Below are 18752 nucleotides of genomic sequence, written 5' to 3' on the forward strand. Positions count from 1 at the left end.
CTTGGCATGCTTAAATATTTCCTTCCAACTTGACTTTATTTTCTTTTTTTAAATCCGAAATAATTCGATTGAAGTTACCTTAAGGGAACTATTTTTGGCGGATTTGGCGAATTTCGACAAAATTAGTTTCCGCCAAAATTAAATATTTTTGTCACTCGCCAAAATAAGATCCCGCCAAAATTAATTTTTTTGTTTTTTTTGCCTAAATGAACCCTGAAATTCATCAAAGTTGCTCAAAATAAGGCAAAATAGAACAAATTTACGCTGTCATTCGCCAAAATTAGTTCCCGCCAAAATTTAAGAATTTCGCTATTCACCAAAATAAGTTCCCGCCAAAATTAATTCTTTTTAGGATTTTTGCTGCCCCCGCCAAAATAAGTTCCCTTAAGGTTGTCAACTTCCACAGTGTAGAAAAGTTAAAAGATAAAATGTTCCGGACAAATTTTTTAAAATTGGTCGAGTCATCGATTTGCTAATGTTTAAGCGTGGTCAAATTACTAATTATTCCAAGAAAAAGGGAACCCTTTCAACAATTTCTCAAAGATTTTAATTTTTGCGCCCTATGACCTGTTTGGGGCAGCTTGGTTTGGATAACGAATGAGTCGGTTTATTGCTGTTTTCAATATTTCCCCACTGATTTTATTTTCCGTATGTTAATACTAAAGCAAAAATCCAATTCAAATAAATAATATTACATTAAAATAAAATATCCTAAGAATATCTTATATTATCTTCTTCAACGAACAAATTTGGTACAAGTAATGGAGTCAAATGCGCACTCTGTCTCTCCCCGGGGGGCACTCAAGGTAAACGACCGAGCATACGTGCGGCCCATAAGGGTCATTTTTCAAAGCTTCCCAAAGTGCACTGGAAGGGTCGAATTGAGCAAAGACGAGAAAAGTGCACTCTAAGGGTGCAAAATTTAGAAAATCTGACCATATTTTACCTTTAAATGGTCAAAAAATTTCAAAAAAAAGCACTGTAAGGGTCGCTTTTTTGCCCAAATTTACTAAAACTTGGCTAAAGTTCTGCACTGTAAGGGTCCGATTTCAAAGGCCGCACGTACGGCTGTTTATGAATCGAGTGCCCCTCCCTCGCCGGGTGTCTCTGGTCTATACAAGAAGTAGTCAAAGACCTGAGATAATCTTCCTCACATTCGATCGAAACTTTTCATCTTTGGGAAGGCTTAGTGCCTGGATTCATCGAAAGCGTTTATAACATAAACAAAATGTCCCATAATTCCATATGAGTTCTAAGTGGATCAAGGTTCTAAAACATAGTGTTATCAAATTTTTGTTTTCTGAGAGTTTTGTGATTTTCAGGCGCTGGGGTCGGATCTTAACCAAATTTAGTTCTCGAATATTCTAACTACAAAAAATTATTTTCTAGATCACAATACAATATAAACACAAAAATAATATTTCCTTCATTTTGCTACGACCTACATGAAAAAATATCCAAAAATACTGACATCCTCAAATCAAAGTATCAAAGACTCTTGTAGTATGGATAGACAGTAAATTATGTTCTAAGCTTAAATATTATCTTATGTTCAGTATACTCTTGATTTGCTCTTTAAGTATTGTGGCCGCAAAATTGAGCGTGTTCCTGGTACCTGATTTCTTATAAGAGTTTTTTTCATAAGAACATCCAAAATCTTTGAAGCCTTCGGATGTTCTTAATTTTTTGAGTTTTAAGCCTTAAAATGTTCTTAACATGTTCTTAATTTCACAATTTTCCTAAGAAATTGGGTGTTTTAGGTCATTAAAATGTTCTTAGCTTGTTATTAACATTTTGGCAATCGAAGCCTTATGTTATTATAGTTCGGTCTAATAAAAACGTGTAAAAGTTCTGTTAAAATGCAAAAAAACAAAAAACAGTCCGTTCAAAGAAATCAACTTTAGTCCGGCGGCGAAAAGGGCTTTTTTGCATCAACCCTTACAAGTAGTAAATATGGGTTTTTATTTTATTTTCTCATTATATGGTCCCTTGGGACCCCAAAACCGGTTTTTGCCAAGCTGGCAAAGGTGGGGAAACTTTTTTATGGGGGCTTGAAGGGGGTAGGGTCATTTTAGCCTGGGGGTCCTTAGAAAGTCGATTTTTGAAGTTCTCATTTAGCTAAAACTGATTGTACCATCAGATAGAGCTTGAAGAGTAGATCTCCAAAATGGGGTCATTTGTCTCATTTGGCGGACTTAGTCCCCCGGAATTGGCTGATACGTCTTCAAAAATGCAATATTTTATGCTGACGTCAGCATTTGTGAGAGAATTTCCAGCGAAAGATACCACTTTTAAATTATGCGTCTCGAAGAGTACTATCGATTAAAGGGGTCATTTATAGGGTTTGCTAGGCTAGATCATGAGATATTAGAGTTTGAAATTTTGCTGACTCAGCAGAAAAGGGCCAAAAACGTGAAAACGCTGAGTCAGCAAAATTTCAAACTCAAATATCTCATGATCTAGCCTAGGAAACCCTGTAAATGACCCCTCTAATCGATAGTACTCTTCAAGACGCATCTGTTAAAAGGGGTATCTTTCGCTGGAAATTCTCTCAAAAATGCTGACGTCAGCATAAAATATTGCATTTTTGAAGACGTATCACCCAATTCCGGGAGATTAAGTCCGCCAAATGAGACAAATGACCCCATTTTGGAGATCTGCTCTTCAAGCTCTATCTGATGGCACAATCAGTTTTAGCTAAATGAGAACTTCAAAAATCGACTTTCTAAGGACCCCCAGGCTAAAATGACCCTACCCCCTTCAAGCCCCCATAAAAAATTTTCCCCGACTTTGCCAGCTTGGCAAAAACTGGTTTTGGGGTCCCAAGGTACCATATGATGGGAAAATAAAATAAAAACCCATATTTACTAATTGTAAGGGTAATCCTGGATCGCCGCCGGACTACTTTCAATCTTCCACCTTTAATGAAATTGTGTCAGTCGCGTCATGTTGCGTCAATAATTACGTAATCAAAATATGGATCATGAGCTTAAGAGATATGGATGATAGTCATGTGTAAAAAAAATCAAATGATTATAAACTGTTTCAAAAATAAAACGAGGTTTCAAAATGTACAAATATATCGTTGTTCCAATTACACCGGTGTATAGATCACAAAAAATAGACAACCGTGTTATTTAAAAAAATATTTCCATTGTTGTAAATAGAAATCACCACAAGACATCCCATCCGATAAAAACTGACATCGAAATATCGATGAACTTCAATCAATGACACCAAAATTCCATATTTCATATATATTATGTACCAACTAAAAGGTGATTGCTTGCTTCGCCTATCAAATTGAGGCTGTCCGGAAAGAAATATCATTTTGACTGGGATTCGGAAAATTTCCGCTACTTTTTAAGACGGAGTTTCTTCAGTGCAGTAGAACTATCCCTTATCCAAAATGAATACCAGGAATTATCAAATTTCATAATTCTCAATAATTCGGCTTTTGTTCCAAAGTCATGAATGATATCTTGCGTGTCTTTTAAGACAATTTTTTGAATTGAAGACCTGCTCCAAGAACATAGAAACATGCACCAAAAAACATTTTCCCTTTCATCAAGATTTCATGATTCCGAATTCGTGATCGCTAAAAACAACTTCTTCCTCATCATCCGATAATTCCGATTCTTCCAAAAAGACAGCATTTCCCCCGATTTTACCGTTTCCCGATTTCTTCGTTCTCCCGGGTTTCTCATCTTCGTCTACGTCACTTAACGGAATGAATCCGTTTTTCCCGTATTTACGTCCCCGTTTTTGCCAGTGACAAACGCGTGATAATAAAAACAACATCAACAAAAACACCAAAACGCAAGATGCAATTAGCGCCAAAAAGATAATACCAGAAACCCGAACAATTCCCGATTTGTCTAACGAAAACACAATTTCGGTCGGAGATTCTGCATCGGAATCAACTTTGATTTCGAAATTTTTCGGTTGGTATCCTTCGGCTAGAGCAGTGATTTTATAAGAACCAGGCGTCAAAATTCGCCAGAAATCACCGAAATTCGAAGTGGTCGTTTGGAAATCTCGTCCTTTGATTTGAATGGTTGCACCTTCTAATGCTTTCTTCGAGGTACGATCGTAAACGAAACCTTTTACACCACGATGTGTCTAAAAGGAAAAGACAAAATCTTTGTAATCAAATAACTAGTCGTTTACATCCAAAAATAGAGAGGTCTATAAAACCACATGTAACAGTTCTATTAAAACACTCAAAAACTCGTACTGTATAAAGGAATTTGCAGTTTTTTTTCTTCAGGGGATGTTCAATTCAAAACGAACTTTCGGTAAACTGATCTTACCCATTTCATAAATTTGAGCATTGCTTTCTTATGATTCTTCCAGATACGATCTAACTGCTCTGAGCCTGGAGCTTTACAACAACCAGTGAAAATTGCAAACCCGATGCCTTTATTGGTCACATAATTGTAATCCAGCATGGGCATTGAATGGCCTTTCCACGTGGCCATATTGACGACGCCATCTTTGAATTTCCGATGAACTTCTTTTCCAGGACAAAAAGGTTCACCGTTAGACATGGTTGGGTGATCTTTAGAATAACTTTGAGAGATAGCCCGAAAAATGTCATCGTCAGCAGTAGGGGAGAAATCGGAATCAACGGACCAACGTTCGGAATATGGATAACCGACAACAAGGGATCCACTGTGCAACGTAGCGTACACGAGTGATGTTTTGTTTTGGAGCCACTTGAAGAGAGCTTTGGTTTCAGGTTGGGTGGGCTTCGAATGATCATCTTTATCAACTGAAAAGCAAGAAAGAAAATTATAAGATTCTGCGGTGATCATGGCAAAATTTTCGGTTTAGACAAAAAATCAAGCAAATCAGACGATCCCTTACGCAAATCAAACGTTTGCTTCCATAATGGCGACAGTTACGTAACTTAACATAACATGAAAAGCCTCCATATCTTATGAATTTTGCTGAATTTTGTCACGTAGTATAAACATCAATAAAGAATGAAATCAATTTTCAGTGGAAGATATCTTTACCGGGGAAGTCAGTTGCAAGATCAACACCAGCTGCATTGTTTTGTCCAACAGTAGACGAACAACTTCCTTCGACCGCGTTTTCTGCGCCATCTGGGTTCATCAAAGGGATGAGATGGATTCGCGTATGATTGACCAACTGGGTGATGTGTTCTTCTTTCCCATAGCCCAAACAGAGGTGACGCGCTAAGAGCAGGATCAGTTCGCGACCAACAAGTTCGTTCCCATGGATACCTGAATAGTAGCATGAGATAACAAGATCATTTTCCCATTATATTCTAAAGGTTCTTTTCAAAACACTTCGTAAAAAGCATGAACTTATCGCCAGCCTCATTTTCAAAGTTTGCCTAGATACTCTATCGTCACTAGACATAATTATTGTTGGCGCTTTTTTATCAAATCAATAACGGTCTTTTGGGGAAAACTCTCAAATCCGAGTATAAAAAACGTTGGTTTTCGTAATAATATGGATAACGATTCAAATATTTAAGGTTTGCTGAAATGAAAAAGGTAAAACTGGCGAACTCAGATATCGCTTTTTTAACGCCCATTTATGGGTGAATGGATACTGAAGGATTTTCTATGAACGTTTGTTCATGTAACGTTCATGTAACGTTTTTTGAATGTTAAAGAGGGTAAATGAAATTTTCTTTGGCTTACCTGCAATATATGCGAACTCGGGTTTTCCAGCTTGCGGCTTGCCGGGATTTCCACTGAACTCGAGTACCCACAAGTCTTTGCCTTCTCTTGATTTCCCCATACTTGACAAACGCGTGATGTTTGGACATTGTTGAGTTAAATCGTTCAAATGTTTCACCAGATCATCATATTTGTGGTGTTTATACTGCGGTTTTTCATACAACGTGAAGTCTTGACGTACAGGGGTTTTCCCTGTGATCATGACATCATGCGAGACCATATCCAACGAATGATGATCAGCAGTTACGACGTATTGCCGTGGTAACAGATATTTCTGGTAATGGCCCGTTATGGCCGAAACGTTAGCGACGACTTTGGTACCAGAGAATTTGACGACAGCGTCAATCACATCAGCTCCGTTACTATTGACGACTTTACCGTAAATACGGGAGAACGCACGTTCGGCGAAACGCATTAGACTTTCCTTGTTATCATTCCATATGCCATTGACTTCACTAGGCTGTGGATTTCGACAACATGACAAATGGATGTTGACCAACAGGCTATCTTTGGTTCGGTATAAATAATCACCCAGCGTGTTCTTTTCGTTCTTCCAATCAATTCCTAAAAAATAATCAAGAATTTTAATAAAAACTGTTAAGTTTTTAAGAAGAGGTCGGGATCGCTATGAAAAATATACTGAAAAAAAAATGTTATTGGATAATCGGTACCGATTTAAACTTGTAAAATCTGCAAAGTCGCAATCGATAAATGGGGTCCTGCACGGTTCTGTCGATAAAATAAGTTTTCTTGCTAAATGTAAAAAACTTTTGATTATTATCACTTTCCCAGTGCTCCGCTGGAAATTTTTCTCGGACTAGGGATGACAACTTCCATCAAAATCCTGATGAGAAGAGAAGATCCAGTGTAATTTTTCCATTCAATTTCCTGTGGAGATAAATAAATCATAGGGGACTTTCCAAGTGGGGCAGAAATTTCAGGGTATTTTTTCCACCAGGGACGAGAGATTGTTTGCCAATTATTCCAGTAGGGCCTAAAATTGTGTATTCAAAAACTCACCTGAGCTTATACCACGGTTTCTTCCGGATCCGTTGCAACCTTTACCGGAATAAATCTTCTTGTTGTGAACAGAATATTCTACACTCAAACTTCTTAAAAGTTCATCATCAATAGTTTTGTGACCTTTGATCCTATGGTCACCGAACACTTCTGTGTTTGGAGGATATCTAAAAAAGAGCATGGCTTTATAATTCAGTATTTATCTGGCAACCAGATGGTGAAATTTACATCCGACACGCCAAAGCTCTGAAGGTCGGGAAAATTTTCAAATTGGTGGGCGGTGGTGGGCGGCCGCCAAACCGCCATCGGAATATCAGATAGATTCAGTATTTGCTATTGAAACGCTCTTCTCGGAATACATAAATTCATTGTGAGTCTAGTTTTTCAAAGTGTTGTTGCTAAATATTTCAAGGTAATTAGAAATGGTTAGTATTTGTGTTTAAGGTGCCAAATAAACGGGGTAGTTTGAATAACCAAGGGGATTATTAAAAAACTTTAATAAACGAGGGGACCAAACAGGAGACATTGTACCTTTAAATACCTCAAAATAAGGTAATAATAGACTAACCCCTGGCTATTTAGAGTAAAAAAAGACTCTTTTGACAACTGAAAATATTTACAAAAAATAACAAACGGGAAGGTTGTAATAAGTCCCGGGAGGGTTGGAAAAAAGTCGAAAAATTAACAAGCGGATAATTTAGTATAATACACCTTTATAAGCACATATTATACACAATAGAATAAGAAGTATGTTATCAAAACTTATTTGGCACCGGCACCAGCCGTTATTACGCCAAAGCTCAATTTGTTCCCTTTTTGTGCAGCCCTAATTTAACTCCATCCCCTGACGCCGGTCCTTATTTCGTCCACGACGCCAATAAGGGCGTATAAGTTCGATAGAAGACTCACGTGACGACCATATCACCTCCTTCAACGACGGCAGAGAAAAGGAACGGTTTACTGTTCATCCAGTCTTTGACGATGTTCACTTCTGCTGGATCGTCTCCCTTCTGAAGAAAAAGAACAATCTTTTACAAGATTTTATAAAGCAGGCGCGCCAGTTATGCTGACAAAGCAGAATGAACTTTAATTCAATCTTCTAGAAACTAAGACTTTTGTTCCAATTAGAGAAAGATTCGAAACATAGAGAGGATTTTATGATATATTCCAGCTAAGGGGACCAATGATTTAGTTCGAATTATAGAAAGTTTGAATAGCTCGAATTAGAGAGATTTGACAGTTTGTTCAAATTTACGCGTGACGCAGGAGGCGGATGAAGCAGTTATTTTTGTTGTGTCTTTCAATGGTAAAAGATACTTTTAAAGATGAGATGATTTGAAAAAACCTAAAAGACAACCATGATTGACCTTACTCATTCTAAATCGCAAAGTATCATTCGTTGATAGAATAGGGAACTCTCTCGATCGATATTGGGATTAAAATTTCTGTAGTTTCGAAATTTCCTCGAAATAAAGCCCTTTTTGAGAGAATATTGAAACTTGATTCACTCTTTAAAACAATGTTCGAATCGTGAAGAAGAGGAAATTAACAAACGGATTCCAATATACATAAGAATTCAAAAGCCTGGCAACCAACAGGAAATTAATTAATATCTTCCTCTCTCAGTGCATGAAATTGTGCGCTGAACCAATTTCAAATAAAGTCTATTATATGTCTATTTTCCAAAAAAACTAAAATACTGGTAGTGATAAATAAGGCCTAAAAAACACATCTCTATCGATTGAGAAAATGTGACCTAACTTTTTCTTTGTATGGTAAAACTTTAAAGATTCTTTCAGTGAAAAAACCATATTACTTACCTTGTTGATGTTGAACTTATTATGAACATCATGAGCATTTTCGGGGAACTTTTCACCATTACAATCACCTTCCACAGCTAAGTCCATCTCATTTGAAAGCACCATGGGAACAATATGAATCGATGTTGATTCTAAAAGCTTTTTCACTCTTGCTTTCTTCTCTGTATGTCCTTTAGTCAAAGAGTGCAGAAACATCATAAGAATTTCACGCCCTATTGCATCATATCCATGCAGACCTGCTATGAGAGCAATGTTAGCTTTCGTTGGGTCTGATTTACCAACATCATTGGTAATTTCAAGACAACGTAGATTGCGACCTTTGACGGTTCCAAGGTTATGAATTTTGACCAAATCAGGAAATTTTTCTTGGTGTTGAAAGAAATATTTCGTCATAGAATCATAATCGTGGTATTTGAAGCCACTTGGATTGGATGGCTTCTTGGTAGGGGATGGACTGGTTGATGGTTTGGTTGTTGATGTGGAGGTGGTTTGGGATACAGTTGTTGGAGCAGCAGTTGGTTCTTCTGTTTGTGCAACAGTCTTTTCCACAGCTGGTAAAGCAAGAAAAAAGGAGGGATTTCCAATGAAAACCTATTTAGTAGAAGTTTATTCATGATCATACAAATTCTTCTTCTTGAAGTTTTTCAAAAATATTTCTGTGATTAATCTATTCAATATTTCCATAAAAAGTATTTTGAACTATTTAGCCTACTTGATAAATAGACCTACCCAAAGAAACAGAAAAACTTTTTTTAAAGGGGCTCTTTTAAGAGGGAAAGACTATTGACTCAAAAACATTTTAAAAAGAAATTAGAATAAAAGAATAATGACTTATTGTTAAAGATCAGTCAAAATAGATTTGTTTATTTGGCCTATGTATTTATTAGGGTAAATTTCTTCTAAAATTTATGATAAATCTTTAATATGGTTTAATTTGAATTAGTACTAGTTATCGCATGACTTCGAGTGCAATACGAGAAATATTTTACGAGTGCCGAGATATTTCCGTAATATTTTTCCGAGCCTTTAGGCGAGGAAAAATATCGGTAAAATCTCGGAACGAGTAAAATATCGAGTATTGCAAGAGAAGTCATGTGATAACTAATTTATTGTCGACTCAAAAAAATTGTCCTGATATAAATCTCTTTTTGTTTTTGTTTTAAAACTTACTTCCGCCTTGCTTCTTTCTTCTGTGTAGTTTCGAATGTTTTTATTCGAAAATCTAATTCGAACGTTAGATTCGAACAAAAAAATTCGATATGTTCCCGCAGAAAGTATTCACACAAAAACTAAACAGAATTAAGCATTTTTCGATCATTTTCGATCCAGAAGTTTTGTTTTGAAGAGTTGCAGATTTTTCAGAGATGTATTTGAAAGTTTCTAGATTGATAATTCAAAATGCAGATGGTGTACAGTATTGTTTCGATAGACAAGAAACCCTTCATCATTGGATTAATCAGATTGATAACATTCAGTCTTTTTCTATGTTTTTGTTTCGATGCATGGAAAAGAATAGCAGAAGAAAGGTGTCCCATGATGGAAATGTATGCTTGTAATAGAACAACATTTTTTCAAGAGCAATACAATTTGGATACTTTCTTGATTATCGTCAAGCTTTAAATGTTTTGAATTTTAGAAGGAAGATGTAATGATTGTTGAGTTGAAAATTCAAGGACGTACCTCCCTCGTCGAGAACGAGAATTAGGAGAGAACTTTTATAAAAATCACTCGTCATTTGGTTTAATACAACACATCTCACTTCCCTTGCTATGTTATGAGAAATTTTATTGGCAAACATTCAAGAATCTCAAGTTTTTTTGTATGTATGCATCCCGGGGGGGCACTGGGTTTGCGGACTGACAGTATGTGCGGGCCAAAAATTGGCTTTTAAAATTGCACCCTTACAGTGCAGCAAAAATCAGTGAAAATCATACCCTTAGCAGCCCTTAGAGTGCATTTTCCCCCAAATTTTCGATCTGTTTCGTGCAAAAAATTGTCAAAATTCTAGCATTTTTGGTCAAAATATCTAGGTTTTTCAAGAATTTTCTGAAATTTTCTGAAATTTCTACCCTTACAGTGCATCTCTAGTTTTCCCGACCCTTACAGTGCATTTTAAACATGTTGGAAAAGGTACCCTTAGGACCCACACATACCCGTCAGTCCTTTTGCCCAGCTGCCCCCCCCCCGGGGTATGCATGGATAAAAACCTGTTTGGTTTTATCACACGAACGAATTTTATACCAAAAGCTGAAAATATTTGGGTGGTCTCAACTAGTTTTATAATTTCTTAGTTCATCAGATTTGATTTTAGTGTCTTTTATGGAAGAACTCCAAAGTAAAAGTTAATCTGAAAATATTTTTGTTGCGTTTTCCCTTTGACTCCCATGAGTCAGTTTCTCCGAAAGTCAGTTCTTTTCGGCTGTTTTGTTTTGATTTTTCTCCCGCCGCTTACCCAGTCCCCCAAAAGTCAACGCGGTCATATTTCCATACTAGAGAAATATGAAATATCGCAAATATCTCGATGCTCTCGACCAATCAAAACGCTAATATTTTTTTGGGTCGGCAATAAGTATTAGAATTTTAAGACTCCAAAAAAATCATACCTTTCATTATTGTTGCTTTGTTATCACCAAATAATTGATTTAGAAGATTATCATTGCTTACAGAAGGTGCTTTAACGTATAAAGTTACGGTGTTATTTTCTTTAACTTGATCATTTAAAGTTAATTTTACCATTGCAAAATCTACAACAGTGGCAGGTCCCTGGGATACTGTTACAGTTTGTGTAGAATTCACAAAACCTTTAGCACTGGCAGTTACTTTGTATGAGCCAGGAAGTAAAAGTCGAAAATAATCTCCATCTTTCAAGCTTCGAATGTTGTGGTCAATACCTAAGACTGATATGATTGCAGAAGGGATTCCATTACCAGAAATATCTCTGACAGTTCCCTTCAGACCTTTAAATATCTCCATTGCAACCCTAAGAAGGGGAATTTTATGACCATCCCAATAGCTTTGAAGTCTGTCTTGCGGTGGATACTTATAACATCCCATCTCAATTGTGATTTCAAAATCATTAGAATGAAGGTAATTGTAATCTTGCATACCACCTGAAACACTGTACCATCTTGCACCGTTTGTGATTCCGTGATCAAAAGTTTCTTCAGGGGCTTCTATGCAACCATTCCCAAAATGCATCATAGGATGTGCATCAGAATAAATGCCAGTCAAATATTTAAAGTAAAAATCATCTGGAGTCTTAGTATAAATATCTTTCCCATTTGGTGAATTATCAAAAGGATAGTTAGCTACCAAAGCACCACCATGTAAGTTAACTGACATTACAAATGAACTATTTTTAATCCAACTCATTATGGCTTCAGTTTCTGGTTGAATATTATTCACTGTTCCTGGAGGATCAAACTGATCTGGAAAATTCCTATTCAAATCAACGTCCAAAGCATTATTTCTTCCTTGGATACCTTCTCTGTCACCTTCACGTGCTCTTTCATAACCGTCAGGATTGAGTGAAGGCATAAAGTGCAGTCTAGCATTGTTTATTATATTTTGAATCTCAATAGAGTTTTCATAGTTTTCACATAGGAACTGAAGAAGTAGCAATAAACACTCCCTTCCTACAACCTCATTACCGTGCATATTGGCAACATATTTGAACTCTGGTTTTCCATGCTGGTGAAAACCGGGCCGATTAGAAATTTCCATAACCCAAAGTTCTCTATCTTCGACACTTTTGCCAATACTGTATAGTTTAGTTATTAATGGATAGGCAGTATTTATATTTTTTAAGAATTTAGTCATTCGATCATAATTATGATGTTTAATTTCTTTAGGTTGTTTATATGTTTTAAATATGTTCTTTATTTGTTCAGTTGTATACGGAATAAAAACATTACCTGTTGTTGAAGCTAATGGTGTTGTTGTTGAAGCAGTTATACTTCTTGTAGAACGTTCTGAGGTTGTAACAACAGTTGTGGTGGGTACAGATTTTTGGAGCGTAAAATCAAGCTTTGTTGCTAGTCTTTCACCAACATTTACTTGACGCACCTCTGTCTCATAACCATGGGCTGAAACATTGACTAAATAAGATCCTGGTAATAAAAGCCTCCAATAATCACCGTTTTTTATTGATTTTATAGGGTGGTCAATACCTTTGATGTTTACTAAAGCTTTTGCGACAGGTTTTCCATTTTCATCCACAACTTTACCTTTGATACCTCGATGAACTTGTTCAATATATGTTAAAAGAGATTCTTTATTATTACCCCACTCCTTTTTCAATTCTTTAGCATGAGGATATTTACAACAGGATAACTCAACAGTGATTTCAAGACAGTTTGAAATCAAGTAGTTAAAATCTTGCATTCCTCCAGGCACATTGTACCACTTTGCACCATTTGTTATACCATTTTTAAAGGATTCTCCATTTGAGTGAGGGCAATTTGGTTTTCCAGTTTTCATGATAGGATTATGTTTGGCGTAAGATAGTGCTAGATGTCGAAAGAAAGCATCATCGGGTGATTTACTGTAAACTTTGTCTTTCATTTGTTTGTTATCATCAAAGGGATAACTTGCAACAACAGAGCCTCCGTGCAGATTAGCAGATAGAACAAAAGGGTTTTTATAGATCCACCGCATCATATTTCTAGTTTCTGGTTCTGCAGATTTCAGTTTGAACTTGTCCCAGTTTGTAAACTGATCAGGAAAATTTCTGTTTAGGTCTTTATTATTAGCATTTTCTCTTCCTGAAGGTAAACCCCTACCGGTGTACATGTAGCCACAAGATCCTTCTTTTGCAAGCTCAAAACCATCAGGGTTCATAGATGGAAGAATAAAAATGTTTGTTGAATCAACAATTTTCTTTACTCGCCTATCTGTTGAATATGAATCACACAAATATTGAATCAAATATATCAAAATTTGTCTACTAATAACTTCATCTCCATGCATATTTCCAACATATTTAAACATAGGCTCTCCCTCTTCGATTTCCCCTGGTTTATCTGTGATTTGCATGTACCAAAGTTCACGTCCTTGCACAGATTTTCCAATGGAACCCATCTTTGTTATATCAGGATATTTCTTATGATAACATTTCAGTATTCTTGTAAGCTCATCATATTTTTCATAATGTATCATATCACTACTTTGACAATCATTTGTTGTATTGGCTGATCTTCTTGCTCTTTGTAATAAATCAAAACGAAGATTGTTTTGAAAAGCTCCATTTTTGGCATGAAGAAAAGCTGTCTCGAAGAACAAGACCAGTAGACAAAACAAGATCTTGATATTCAGCCAATTCATAGTTCAATGAAATCTCAATTCCTTCCACTCGTGACACTTGATTTCATTCTGTTTATTTGCTTTCTTGACATAAAATCTTTGGATTTGAACTTGAGAATTCCAACTGGACGACTGATTTCACTTCTCACCAAGATTTTAGCGTCATCACTTTCATTTTCTCCCAGAAACAATATCCTCTAGAATGAAACCAAGACGAAAATATGTTCGAATTTTAGAGCAAAATAGAAAATCCGGGTTTTGTTCCTAGGAAAATCTTTCTATCAATAAATCAGAATTTCTTTGAGAACATGTTTACATTTGGCGCGCACGCGCACTTGAAACGTAGCAATATATAGACAGTGTGGTGGAGTTATTATTTGAACCCCTCCGCTAAACGCCTACCCTACAAAAAGATCAAAAAGCACGAGTTTAGCAATAAAATTCATGACAAAACATATAATCCAATTGGCACAGCAAGACATCGATAGAAAGAAGTATTCTGTGCTTTTCAAAAACACAAACCCACACATTTATTAAATCAAATCTTTGGCACCCTTCGAGATTGCATTTTAATCGACCTCGGAAATTGGTTAATTAGAGCAAACGATCTATCAAGAACGACAATTATCTCTCTTGGTATCAATAAAAAGCAATCCATTAAACCGAGATTTTTCTGTTATCAAATAAAAAATGGATGTTACATTTGATTAAAAAGCGCTGATTTAAGATTAATGTACGCATAACAAACTGGAATAGAGGGGCCTGAAATTACTCTAAGACAAAAGTGTTCCCTGGTGTTCATCGTCTAGCGCAAAGGTTGTCTATCCATGAATAAGTCTAATCAACAATTCAATCAATCTGATTGGTTGAATTTTAAGATTTTGATTAAATTTGGCCGGATAATAAATAGACCAGCGAAACGTATACCTGTGATTTCGACTAAAATGTCGACACAATTCTGCTCGCAGACTTCCAATATGTGTTTTTTAAGTCCCGACGGGGAAACTTACATGCCGCATTTTTTATGACGCTGACAAAATATTCCTCGAAAAAATATCAAACACACGAGTTGCAAAGTTATATCAATGCAGTCAAAACATGTGATTACTTGAAAAAGTTCACGTGATTTCATTCTCATGTTACTTGCTTTAAAAGTTACAACTGATAACTTCATTAGCGTCAATAAATTCGTATCAATCAGAAATAAATGTCATGTAACGAGCACATAAAAAGTTTGAGTAAAAGCGTGATTTGTCTTCAGGCTTTAATTTTAAAACCTGTGTATTGGGCTTTTCCAAAAAAATATTAAATATGGGGGTGGAGGATATAACAATTTTCAGTGATTTACAAAGTGACTTTTGGCCCCCCAGAGCAAATTTTCCTCCCGGACAAGGCAAATTTTAATGCTAAAATTGGGGAACTTTATTTGAAATAAGATTCTAACAAACAACTGAATTTGATTTAAATCAGGTTCAAACAAATTATTCATTTCCAATATTTTGTTCTACAAGTTTTCTGCAAAATATCTGAGGAAACATTTTGTCGTAAAAAGTTAGTAACATTACATCAAGATATGTCAATCTGACCATAGAGGTATAAAGAAAACAGGAGTTGAATGTGTCGGTAATTGGTCGTTAAAGTCTTTTGATTTCTTTTATAAAATGTATCAAAAGAAATTCTAAGCTCGCCCGATGAAATAAGACTTTTTAGTAGAACTCAAGTTTGCTCTGAACATTCTAATAATCAGTATTGAAGATTCTAGCCTTTTAATATACGAAAATTAGATAAAACTTCGTCCACGAAACAAATTTATGTTCCATTTCGCTATCCGTTCAATTTTGTTTTGGAAAGATATTTTCTCAAGCCAGAAAATGAAAAGTTCTTTATAAGCACACACGATTTCAGACTCAATTTGTAGACATAAAGTCGCTGGAGAATTTTGGAGGAAAGTATCAAGCAATAGAGTTCACCTGAAAGAAAACATTGATCGAAAAATCTTATCATTTGATGAAGGATTGCCAAGTTTACAGGCCTTTTTTTAGTCCAAATATTTTCTTACACTGATGTCAGAAACAATGAATCTCGTCTCATCTAATTTCTAAAGCTTAAATGAGCCAATAAGATTTAACCTATGGATAAAAGAGCTCATTAAAAATGCACGATATGAGATTATGAGCATGCATACATCGTAACTTTTTTAATCGTAGGGCGAGCTTGGTTACAATAGCATACTTCTCCTGTCTTTCTTTATACCTCCATGATCTGACAATGTATAAATAAATGAATTTTCAAAACATTATAAAAAATCAATCCCCATAGACTCAAGCCGATAAAACCAAACGAAATACGTCTGAAAAAAAATAAAGCTTCGTTATAATAATCTAACATAAACTGTCATTTTTATTTTGAAATACAGTTGACGCTCTCTAATTCGATCTTCAAGGGGAATTGGATTTTCATCGAATACGGGAGCGTATCGAATAAGAGAGCGTCGTTTATGAGAGTTTCTTGTTGACGGGACTTTAAATTTAATCGAATAAGGGAGCCTATCGAATAAGGGAGCCTATCGAATAAGAGAGCGTCGTTTATGATAGTTTTTTGTTGACGGGACTTTAAATTTCATCGATAAGGGAGCCTATCGAATAGGGAGCCTATCGAATAAGAGAGCGTCGTTTATGATAGTTTTTTGTTGACGGGACTTTAAATTTCATCGAATAAGGGAGCCTATCGAATAAGGGAGCCTATCGAATAAGAGAGCGTCGTTTATGATAGTTTTTGTTGACGGGACTTTAAATTTCATCGAATAAGGGAGCCTATCGAATAAGGGAGCCTATCGAATAAGAGAGCGTCGTTTATGATAGTTTTTTGTTGACGGGACTTTAAATTTCATCGAATAAGGGAGCTATCGAATAAGGGAGCCTATCGAATAAGAGAGCGTCGTTATGATAGTTTTTTGTTGACGGGACTTTAATTTCATCGAATAAGGAGCCTATCGAATAAGGGAGCCTATCGAATAAGAGAGCGTCGTTTATGATAGTTTTTGTTGACGGGACTTTAAATTTCATCGAATAAGGGAGCCTATCGAATAAGGGAGCCTATCGAATAAGAGAGCGTCGTTTATGATAGTTTTTTGTTGACGGGACTTTAAATTTCATCGAATAAGGGAGCCTATCGAATAAGGGAGCCTATCGAATAAGAGAGCGTCGTTTATGATAGTTTTTTGTTGACGGGACTTTAAATTTCATCGAATAAGGGAGCCTATCGAATAAGGGAGCCTATCGAATAAGAGAGCGTCGTTTATGATAGTTTTTTTGTTGACGGGACTTTAAATTTCATCGAATAAGGGAGCCTATCGAATAAGGGAGCCTATCGAATAAGAGAGCGTCGTTTATGATATAGTTCGAGAGCTGTCGGCCTTTTTATTAGGTCATAAGCCTCAGAATTTTAACCATCCTCAACGTGTTCGCCGTATCGAAAACTGTCAAAAAAGTTTTGTCAGATCGAACACTAGCGGTCTCTTTGATCTCCACGAGCCCAAAAAAGAGGTCAAAAAAGGGCTTAAATTTAGGTCATGAGCCTCATGGCTAAAATTTTACAGGTGATTAATACAACCCTTAAGGACAATGAAAATCGAAAATCTAACCAAAAAATCCGGTTTCTTGACCTGGTCAGATGCCCAAAAAAGAGGTCAAAAAAGGGCCTAAATTTAGGTCATGAGCCTCATGGCTGAAATTTTACAGGTGATAAGTACAACCCTTAGGGACAATGAAAATCGAAAATCTAACCAAAAAATCCGGTTCCTTGACCTGGTCAGATGCCCCTGAAGTTGAAAAATTTGTGGGAAATTTATGTCATTATTTGATGACGTCATTGTGTCGTAATGACGTCATCAGTTGCTCAAAATGTCCAAAATTTTAAATTTTTCTTACTTTTTACTCATTTTAATTCAATTTTTTTATATATCAGATGCTCCCTTTTTCATTCTCCATGTGTCCATATCATCCAATTACACTTTGGGGAAAATTTATGTCATTTTCGATGACGTCATTGTGTCGTAATGACGTCATCGGCTGCTCATCAGTTGCTCAAAATGGCCAAAAGGGGAGTCATTTTAAGTTCATCTTACTTTATACTCATTTTTTCATAACAGATACCACTTTTTCGTTTTCAAGTGTGTCCATAACATCCAATTAAACTTTGTGGGAAATTTATGTCATTATTTGATGACGCCATTGTGTCGTAATGTCGTCATCAGTTGCTCAAAATGGCCAAAAGGGGAGTCATTTTAAGTTCATCTTATTTTTTACTCATTTTTTCATAACAGATAACACTTTTTCGTTTTCAAGTGTGTCCATAACATCCAATTACACTTTGGGGAAAATTTATGTCATTATTTGATGACGTCATTGTGTCGTAATGTCGTCATCAGTTGCTCAAAATGGCCAAAATCTTTAGTTTTTCTTACTTTTTACTCATTTTAATTCAATTTTTCTATATATCAGATGCTCCCTTTTTTATTCTCCAGTGTGTCCATAACATCCAATTACACTTTTAGGAAAATTTATGTCATTTTTTATGACGTCATTGTGTTAATATGACGTCATCAGTTGCTCATCAGTCGCTCATCAGTTGCTCCAAATGGCCAAAAGGGGACTCATTTTTAAGTTTTTCTTACTTTTACCTATTTTATTAGATACCCCTTTTTCATTCTCCTGTTATCTCTTTGGGCTTGTAAAAAATAGCCTGTTTGAGAGACGAAGTGGTGCTCTGGGTTTCCTCTTACACGCCAGACGAGTTTTGAATCAGTGATTCAGTATTTTGTTTTCTCTTACCTGTTTCTTTTCTTTGATTTTGAAATCTTCCCTTATTATTAAGTAGAACCTCTACTTAATTG

The 18752-nt window shown here is 35.9% G+C and overlaps 1 protein-coding gene across 2 annotated transcripts; it reads right to left on the reverse strand.

Moving 5' to 3' along the window:
- Positions 1 to 2903: 2903 nt before the first annotated feature.
- LOC136803089 (carboxypeptidase D-like) lies at positions 2904 to 14003 on the reverse strand. 2 transcript variants are annotated; one of them, XM_067059839.1, is made up of 8 exons: positions 12472 to 14003; positions 8558 to 9108; positions 7647 to 7747; positions 6738 to 6904; positions 5679 to 6281; positions 5022 to 5252; positions 4314 to 4774; positions 2904 to 4122 (listed from the first exon to the last, which is right to left on the reverse strand). In XM_067059839.1, the coding sequence occupies exons 1-8, from the start codon at positions 13877 to 13879 to the stop codon at positions 3568 to 3570; spliced, it is 4077 nt and encodes a 1358-aa protein (XP_066915940.1). In that variant the 5' UTR covers positions 13880 to 14003; the 3' UTR covers positions 2904 to 3567. The 2 variants fall into 2 exon arrangements, with proteins under 2 accessions (XP_066915940.1, XP_066915941.1); XM_067059840.1 differs by lacking the exon at positions 12472 to 14003 and adding an exon at positions 11161 to 12450 and having other exon boundaries at positions 3466 to 4122.
- Between the last annotated feature and the right edge of the window lie 4749 nt (positions 14004 to 18752).

This window comes from Clytia hemisphaerica, unplaced genomic scaffold (genome assembly GCF_902728285.1).
Source record: "Clytia hemisphaerica strain Z4C2 unplaced genomic scaffold, Clytia hemisphaerica genome assembly, whole genome shotgun sequence".
Taxonomy (NCBI): Eukaryota; Metazoa; Cnidaria; class Hydrozoa; order Leptothecata; family Clytiidae; genus Clytia; species Clytia hemisphaerica.